General features: G+C 47.5%; 1 protein-coding gene across 1 annotated transcript in view; it reads right to left on the bottom strand.

Moving 5' to 3' along the window:
• LYPLAL1 (lysophospholipase like 1) overlaps positions 1 to 7021 on the bottom strand; it is a 29482-nt gene extending 22461 nt beyond the window's left edge. The window contains exon 1 of the mRNA XM_038761203.1: positions 6881 to 7021. Within this exon, the coding sequence (XP_038617131.1) occupies positions 6881 to 6959 (79 nt within the window). The 5' untranslated portion in view covers positions 6960 to 7021. The remainder of the gene's footprint in view (positions 1 to 6880) is intronic.
• Between the last annotated feature and the right edge of the window lie 2941 nt (positions 7022 to 9962).

Consider the following 9962-nt stretch of genomic DNA (forward strand, 5'->3'; position numbering starts at 1 on the left):
TATGTTGCCAACTTGTACTTCCCAAGTGCTTAGTACAGTGCTCTGCGCACAGTAAGCGCTCAATAAATACGATTGATGATGATGATGATGACTTTAGGGAGCTTCCTACTATGTACAGGACTTTGACTTTGTTATGAGGTTAAAACATATCTTGAATAAGATTTAGAGAAACCCCTCATATTCACTTCTAAGGCAGGTTGGAGGCCAAGGAGGGCGACAGGAATGGCAAAAACTCAGGAGCTTTTCTCCACGGGAAAACTCTGACATCCCCAATTATTCAAGCCTATGCATTCCACTCCATCCATCTGAACCTGGAGGCCACTTCCAAGCCACTGAACTCAGTGTCAGCTGAAAATTAAAGTACCGGACTAAAAGACACCCAGTGACAAATCCATACCAGACAGGGTAGAGGCCAATGGAAAACCCATTTTTTTTCACGGTATTTGTTAAATGCTTACTACGCACCCAAGCACTGTGACAAAGTGCTGGGTGGATACAAGCTAATCAGGTTGGACACCTTCCATGTCATACATGGGCCTCAGTCTTAATTTTCATTTTACAGATGAGGTAACTGAAGCACAGAGAAGTAAAATGAGTTGCCCAAGGTCACACAGCAGTCAAGTGATGGAACCTAAATTAGAACCCAGGTCCTTCTGACACCCAGGCCCGTGGTCTATCCACTGGGTCACGCTGCTTCTCTATTGCCTCATATACAACTGGACAGATGGCCATTTTACTTTAAAGTTACTTTATGATGCCTATGAATCTGGGGTGTTGAAAAGTGGGTCAGCAAGACATTTGGAGTGAAAAGTCTTAAGTGATTTGGGATGGAAGTGAAGGAGGGAGCTGGGGTCTGGGGAGGTCTGAAGGTAAGCCAGAATAATAATAGTTATTATTGATCACCTTGTATCTCCCCCAGTGCTTAGAACAGTGCTTTGCACATAGTAAGCCCTTTATAAATGCCATCATTATGGCAGCATGGCTCAGTGGAAAGAGCCCAGGCTTTGGAGTCGGGGTCATGGGTTTAAATCCCGACTCTGCCAATTGTCAGCTGAGCGACTTTGGGCAAGTTCCCTCATCTGTAAAATCGGGATGAAGACTGTGAGCCCCACGTGGGACAACTTGATGACCTTGTATCCCCCCAGGTGCTTAGAACAGTGCTTTGCACATAGTAAGAGCTTAATAAATGCCATCATTATCGCAGCGTGGCTCAGTGGAAAGAGCCTGGGCTTGGGAGTCAGAGATCATGGGTTTAAATCCCGGCTCCGCCAATTGTCCGCTGTGTGACTTTGGGCAAGTCACTTCACTTCTCTGGGCCTCAGTTCCCTCATCTGTAAAATGGGGATGAAGATTGTGAGTCTCCCCGTGGGACAACCTGATCACCTTGTATCCCCCAACACCCCAGGCGCTTAGAAGAGTGCTTGGCACATAGTAAGCGCTTAATAAATACCAAAAAAAAATATGATTAAATGAATGTGGAGAGAAGCAGCGTGGTTCAGTGGAAAGAGCCCAGGCTTGGGAGTCAGAGGTCATGGGTTCAAATTCCGCCTCCGCTGCTTGTCAGCTGTGTGACTTTGGGCAAGTCACTTCACTTCTCTGGGCCTCAGTTTCCTCATCTGTAAAATGGGGATGAAGATTGTGAGCCCCACATGGGACAACTTGATCACCTTGTAGCCCCCCCAGCGCTTAGAACAGTACTTTGCATATAGTAAGCGCTTAATAAATGCCATCATTATCGCAGCGTTGCTCAGTGGAAAGAGCCTGGGCTTTGGAGTCAGGGGCCATGGGTTCAAATCCCCCCTCCGCCGCTTGTCAGCTGTGTGACTTTGGGCAAGTCACAACTTCTCTGGTCCTCAGTTCCCTCATCTGGAAAATGGGGATGAAGACTGTGTGCCCCCCCGTGGGACAACCTGATCACCTTGTATCCCCCCCAGAGCTTAGAAAAGTGCTTGGCACACAATAAGCACTTAACAAATGCCATCATTACTACTTAACTTCTCTGAGCCTCAGTTCCCTCATCTGTAAAATGGGGATGAAGACAGTAAGCCCCAAGTGGGACACCCTGATCACCTTGTATCCCCCCCAGCGCTTAGAACAGTGCTTCGCACATAGTAAGCGTTTAACAAATGCCATCATTATTACTTGTATCCTGCCTCCGCCACATGTCAGCTGTGTGACCTTGGGCAAGTCACTTTACTTCTCTGAGCCTCAGTTCCCTCATCTGTAAAATGGGGATGAAGACTGTGAGCCCCACGTGGAACACCCTGATCACCTTGTATCCCCCCCAGCGCTTAGAACAGTGCTTCGCACATAATAAGCGCTTAACAAATGCCATCATTATTACTTGTATCCCGCCTCTCCCACATAGCTATGCGACCTTGGGCAAGTCACTTTACTTCTCTGAGCCTCAGTTCCCTCATCTGTAAAATGGGGATGAAGACTGTGAGCCCTACGTGGGACACCCTGATCACCTTGTATCCCCCCAGCGCTTAGAACAGTGCTTGGCACATAGCAAGCGCTTAACAAATGCCATCGTTATTACTTGTATCCCGCCTCTGACACATGTCAGCTGTGCGACCTTGGGCAAGTCACTTTACTTCTCTCAGCCTCAGTTCCCTCATCTGTAAAATGGGGATTAAAACTGTGAGCCCTACGTGGGACACCCTGATCACCTTGTATCCCCCCCAGCGCTTAGAACAGTGCTTGGCACATAGTAAGCGCTTAACAAATGCCATCATTACTACTTAACTTCTCTGAGCCTCAGTTCCCTCATCTGTAAAATGGGGATGAAGACTGTGAGCCCCACGTGGGACACCCTGATCACCTTGTATCCCCCCCAGCGCTTAGAACAGTGCTTCGCACATAATAAGCGCTTAACAAATGCCATCATTATTACTTGTATCCTGCCTCTCCCACATAGCTATGCGACCTTGGGCAAGTCACTTTACTTCTCTGAGCCTCAGTTCCCTCATCTGTAAAATGGGGATGAAGACTGTGAGCCCCACGTGGGACACCCTGATCACCTTGTATCCCCCCCAGTGCTTAGAACAGTGCTTCGCACATAGTAAGCGCTTAACAAATGCCGTCATTATTACTTGTATCCTGCCTCTGCCACATATCAGCTGTGCGACCTTGGGCAAGTCACTTTATTTCTCTGAGCCTCAGTTCCCTCATCTGTAAAATGGGGATTAAAACTGTGAGCCCCACGTGGGACACCCTGATCACCGTGTATCCCCCCAGCGCTTAGAACAGTGCTTGGCACATAGTAAGCACTTAACAAATGCCATCATTATTACTTGTATCCCGCCTCTGCCACATGTCAGCTGTGCGACCTTGGGCAAGTCACTTTACTTCTCTCAGCCTCAGTTCCCTCATCTGTAAAATGGGGATTAAAACTGTGAGCCCTACGTGGGACACCCTGATCACCTTGTATCCCCCCCAGAGCTTAGAAAAGTGCTTGGCACATAATAAGCGCTTAACAAATGCCATCATTACTACTTAATTTCTCTGAGCCTCAGTTCCCTCATCTGTAAAATGGGGATTAAAACTGTGAGCCCCACGTGGGACACCCTGATCACCGTGTATCCCCCCAGCGCTTAGAACAGTGCTTGGCACATAGTAAGCACTTAACAAATGCCATCATTATTACTTGTATCCCGCCTCTGCCACAGTCAGCTGTGCGACCTTGGGCAAGTCACTTTACTTCTCTGAGCCTCAGTTCCCTCATCTGTAAAATGGGGATGAAGACTGTGAGCCCCACGTGGGACACCCTGATCACCTTGTATCCCCCCCAGTGCTTAGAACAGTGCTTCGCACATAATAAGCGCTTAACAAATGCCATCATTATTACTTGTATCCTGCCTCTCCCACATAGCTATGCGACCTTGGGCAAGTCACTTTACTTCTCTGAGCCTCAGTTCCCTCATCTGTAAAATGGGGATGAAGACTGTGAGCCCTACGTGGGACACCCTGATCCTCTTGTACCCCCCCACCCAGTGCTTAGAACAGTGCTTGGCACATAGTAAGCACTTAACAAATGCCATCATTATTACTTGTATCCCGCCTCTGCCACATGTCAGCTGTGCGACCTTGGACAAGTCACTTTATTTCTCTGAGCCTCAGTTCCCTCATCTGTAAAATGGGGATTAAAACTGTGAGCCCTACGTGGGACACCCTGATCACCTTGTATCCCCCCCAGAGCTTAGAAAAGTGCTTGGCACATAATAAGCACTTAACAAATGCCATCATTACTACTTAACTTCTCTGAGCCTCAGTTCCCTCATCTGTAAAATGGGGATGAAGACAGTGAGCCCCAAGTGGGACACCCTGATCACCTTGTATCCCCCCCCAGCGCTTAGAACAGTGCTTCGCACATAGTAAGCGCTTAACAAATGCCATCATTATTACTTGTATCCTGCCTCCGCCACATGTCAGCTGTGTGACCTTGGGCAAGTCACTTTACTTCTCTGAGCCTCAGTTCCCTCATCTGTAAAATGGGGATTACAACTGTGAGCCCTACGTGGGACACCCTGATCACCTTGTATCCCCCCCAGCGCTTACAACAGTGCTTCGCACATAGTAAGCGCTTAACAAATGCCATCATTATTACTTGTATCCTGCCTCTCCCACATAGCTATGCGACCTTGGGCAAGTCACTTTACTTCTCTGAGCCTCAGTTCCCTCATCTGTAAAATGGGGATGAAGACTGTGAGCCCCACGTGGGACACCCTGATCACCTTGTATCCCCCCCAGTGCTTAGAACAGTGCTTCGCACATAGTAAGCGCTTAACAAATGCCGTCATTATTACTTGTATCCTGCCTCTGCCACATATCAGCTGTGCGACCTTGGGCAAGTCACTTTATTTCTCTGAGCCTCAGTTCCCTCATCTGTAAAATGGGGATTAAAACTGTGAGCCCCACGTGGGACACCCTGATCACCTTGTATCCCCCCAGCGCTTAGAACAGTGCTTGGCACATAGTAAGCACTTAACAAATGCCATCATTATTACTTGTATCCCGCCTCTCCCACATAGCTATGCGACCTTGGGCAAGACACTTTATTTCTCTGAGCCTCAGTTTCCTCATCTGTAAAATGGGGATGAAGACTGTGAGCCCTACGTGGGACACCCTGATCACCTTGTATCCCCCCAGCGCTTAGAACAGTGCTTGGCACATAGTAAGCACTTAACAAATGCCATCGTTATTACTTGTATCCTGCCTCTGACACATGTCAGCTGTGCGACCTTGGGCAAGTCACTTTACTTCTCTCAGCCTCAGTTCCCTCATCTGTAAAATGGGGATTAAAACTGTGAGCCCTACGTGGGACACCCTGATCACCTTGTATCCCCCCCAGAGCTTAGAAAAGTGCTTGGCACATAATAAGCACTTAACAAATGCCATCATTACTACTTAACTTCTCTGAGCCTCAGTTCCCTCATCTGTAAAATGGGGATGAAGACAGTGAGCCCCAAGTGGGACACCCTGATCACCTTGTATCCCCCCCAGCGCTTAGAACAGTGCTTCGCACATAGTAAGCGCTTAACAAATGCCATCATTATTACTTGTATCCCGCCTCTGCCACATAGCTATGCGACCTTGGGCAAGTCACTTTACTTCTCTGAGCCTCAGTTCCCTCATCTGTAAAAGGGGGATGAAGACTGTGAGCCCTACGTGGGACACCCTGATCACCTTGTATCCCCCCAGCGCTTAGAACAGTGCTTCGCACATAGTAAGCGCTTAACAAATGCCGTCATTATTACTTGTATCCTGCCTCTGCCACATATCAGCTGTGCGACCTTGGGCAAGTCACTTTATTTCTCTGAGCCTCAGTTCCCTCATCTGTAAAATGGGGATTAAAACTGTGAGCCCCACGTGGGACACCCTGATCACCGTGTATCCCCCCAGCGCTTAGAACAGTGCTTGGCACATAGTAAGCACTTAACAAATGCCATCATTATTACTTGTATCCCGCCTCTGCCACATGTCAGCTGTGCGACCTTGGGCAAGTCACTTTACTTCTCTCAGCCTCAGTTCCCTCATCTGTAAAATGGGGATTAAAACTGTGAGCCCTACGTGGGACACCCTGATCACCTTGTATCCCCCCCAGAGCTTAGAAAAGTGCTTGGCACATAATAAGCGCTTAACAAATGCCATCATTACTACTTAACTTCTCTGAGCCTCAGTTCCCTCATCTGTAAAATGGGGATTAAAACTGTGAGCCCCACGTGGGACACCCTGATCACCGTGTATCCCCCCAGCGCTTAGAACAGTGCTTTGCACATAGTAAGCGCTTAACAAATGCCATCATTATTACTTGTATCCCGCCTCTGCCACATAGCTATGCGACCTTGGGCAAGTCACTTTACTTCTCTGAGCCTCAGTTCCCTCATCTGTAAAATGGGGATTAAGACTGTGAGCCCTACGTGGGACACCCTGATCACCTTGTATCCCCCCAGCGCTTAGAACAGTGCTTCGCACATAGTAAGCGCTTAACAAATGCCGTCATTATTACTTGTATCCTGCCTCTGCCACATATCAGCTGTGCGACCTTGGGCAAGTCACTTTATTTCTCTGAGCCTCAGTTCCCTCATCTGTAAAATGGGGATGAAGACAGTGAGCCCCAAGTGGGACACCCTGATCACCTTGTATCCCCCCCAGCGCTTAGAACAGTGCTTCGCACATAGTAAGCGCTTAACTAATGCCATCATTCTTACTATTATTACGAGGGGAGGGCGGGGAGAGGAGGGAGGGGCGGGGCTTGAGGCGTGACGTCACAGGCGGAGCCCGTGACGTCACGCCCCAAGCCCCGCCCCCTCCATCGGGGAGACGCGCATGCGCGCTGGAGTCCCCCCTCACCCCCGCCCCAGTCCCCCCCGCCGACCTGAGCCGTGCAGGACGATGAGCGAGGCGCGGTGCTTCCCCGCCGGCGTCATGACGGCGCGCTGCAGCCGCGAGGCCATCCCCTAGACTGGAAGCCCGCCGTTGGGCAGGGACCGTCCCTCTATGCTGCCGGCTTCTACTTCCCAAGCGCTTAGTACAGCGCCCTGCGCGCCGTAAGCGCTCAATAAATACGATTGAATGAGTGAATGAATGAATGACTCCCCGCCGACGCTCCGCGGGGTCGCGCACGCGCGGCGGGGGGTGGGGGGGGCGGCGGGGCCGCGCATGCGCGGGGCACGGCGCGAGCGCGCTGGTTGGGTGGGGGCCTCCCGGGGTCGCGCGCGTCGCCTGGATTTCATTCATTCATTCATTCATTCATTCATTCAATCAATCGTATTTACTGAGCGCTTACTGTGGGCAGAGCACTATACTATTCATTCATTCAATCGTATTTATTGAGCGCTTACTGTGTGCAGAGCGCTGTACTATTCATTCATTCAGTCGTATTTATTGAGCTCTTACTGGGTGCAGAGCACTGTATTATTCATTCATTCATTCAATCGTATTTATTGAGCGCTTACTGTGTGCAGAGCACTGTACTGTAAATTCACTCATTCATTCAATCGTATTGATTGAGCGCTTACTGTGTGCAGAGCACTGTACTATTCATTCATTCAATCGTATTTATTGAGCGCTTACTGGGTGCAGAGCACTGTACTATTCATTCATTCATTCAATCGTATTTATTGAGCGCTTACTGGGTGCAGAGCACTGTACTATTCATTCAATCGTATTTATTGAGCGCTTACTGTGTGCAGAGCACTGTACTATTCATTCATTCATTCAATCGTATTTATTGAGCGCTTACTGGGTGCAGAGCACTGTATTATCCATTCAATCGTATTTATTGAGCGCTTACTGGGTGCAGAACACTGTATTATTCATTCATTCATTCAATCGTATTTATTGAGCGCTTACTGGGTGCAGAGCACTGTACTATTCATTCAATCGTATTTATTGAGCGCTTACTGGGTGCAGAGCACTGTATTATTCATTCATTCATTCAATCGTATTGATTGAGCGCTTACTGCGTGCAGAGCACTGTACTATTCATTCATTCAATCGTATTTATTGAGCGCTTACTGTGTGCCGAGCACTGTGTTATTCATTCATTCATTCAATCGTATTTATTGAGCGCTTACTGGGTGCAGAGCACTGTACTATTCATTCATTCAATCGTATTTATCGAGCGCTTACTGTGTGCAGAACACTGTACTATAAATTCATTCATTCATTCAATCGTATCGATTGAGCGCTTACTATGTGCAGAGCACTGTACTATTCATTCATTCAGTCGTATTTATTGAGCACTTACTGTGTGCAGAGCACTGTATTATTCATTCATTCAATCGTATTTATTGAGCGCTTACTGTGTGCTGAGAACTGTAGTATTCATTCATTCAATCGTATTGATTGAGCGCTTACTATGTGCAGAGCACTGTACTATTCATTCATTCAGTCGTATTTATTGAGCGCTTACTGTGTGCAGAGCACTATACTATTCATTCATTCATTCAATCGTATTCATTGAGCAATTACTGAGTGCAGAGCACTGTACTATTCATTCATTCATTCAATCGTATTCGTTGAGTGCTTACTGTGCAGAGCACTGTACTATTCATTCATTCAATCATATTTATTGAGCGCTTACTGTGTGCAGAGCACTTTACTAAGCGCTCGGGAAGTACAAGTTGGCAACAGATAGAGACGGTCCCTACCCAACAACAGGCTCACGGTCTAGAAGGGGGAGACAGACAACAAAATAAAACACGTGGACAGGTGTCGTCATCAGAATAAATAGAAGTAAAGCTAGATGCACATCATTAACAAAATGATGCATTTTGTTAATGATGTGTGGAAAGCACAGAAGCAGCATGGCTCAGTGGGAAGAGCACGGGCTTTGGAGTCAGAGGTCATGGGTTCGAATTCTGTCTCCGCCACATGTCTGCTGTGTGACCTTGGGCAAGTCACTTAACTTCTCTGAGCCTCAGTTACCTCATCTGTAAAATGGGGATTAAGACTGTGAGCCCCACGTGGGACAACCTGATCACCTTGTATCCACCCCCGCCAGCGCTTAGAACGGTGCTTTGCACAGAGTAAGCGCTAAACAAATGCCAACATTATTATTATTATTATTGTCACACAGCAGACAAGTAACAGAGCTGGGATTAGAATCCAAGTCCTTCTGGCTCCTGTATATATGTATATCCTGTATATATGTATATATGTTTGTACATATTTATTACTCTATTTATTTTACTTGTACATATCTATTCTATTTATTTTATTTTGTTAGTATGTTTGGTTTTGTTCTCTGTCTCCCCCTTTTAGACTGTGAGCCCACTGTTGGTTAGGGACTGTCTCTATATGTTGCCAATTTGTACTTCCCAAGCGCTTAGTACAGTGCTCTGCACATAGTAAGTGCTCAATAAATACGATTGATGATGATGATGATGGCTCCCAAGCCTGTGCCCTATCCACTATGCCACGCTGCTCTGTCAAGCGCTTTGTACAATGCTCTGCATACAGTAAGCACTCAATAAATACAACTGAATGAATGCTCCACTACTCCAGAATGACAGTCCCTGGAATTTTTCTTATCCTGGAGCTGAAAAGAAGCATGGTTTCCAAGGGAGAGCACCTATCACTAAGGAGAAGATATTGAGTTTCAATGAGGCACTGTACTAAGCGCTGGGGTCAAGCGAATCAGGTTGGCTACAGTCCCTGTCCCACATGGGGCTCACAGTCTTAATTAGCCCCTCATCTAGAGGGGGAGACAGACATTAATATAAATAAATAAATTGCAGTTATGTACTAAGTGCTGTGGGGATGAGGGAGGGGTAAATTAAGGGTGCCAATCCAAGTGCAAGGGTGATGCAGAAGGGAGTGGGAGAAGAAGAAATGAGGGCTTAGTCAGGGAAGGCCTCTCGGAGGAGCTGTCTTCAATAAGGCTTTGAAGGTGGGGAGAGTCATTGTTCATCATCATCATCAATCGTATTTATTGAGCGTTTACTATGTGCAGA

The sequence above is a fragment of the Tachyglossus aculeatus genome, chromosome 19, assembly GCF_015852505.1.
Source record: "Tachyglossus aculeatus isolate mTacAcu1 chromosome 19, mTacAcu1.pri, whole genome shotgun sequence".
In the NCBI taxonomy this organism is placed as follows: domain Eukaryota; kingdom Metazoa; phylum Chordata; class Mammalia; order Monotremata; family Tachyglossidae; genus Tachyglossus; species Tachyglossus aculeatus.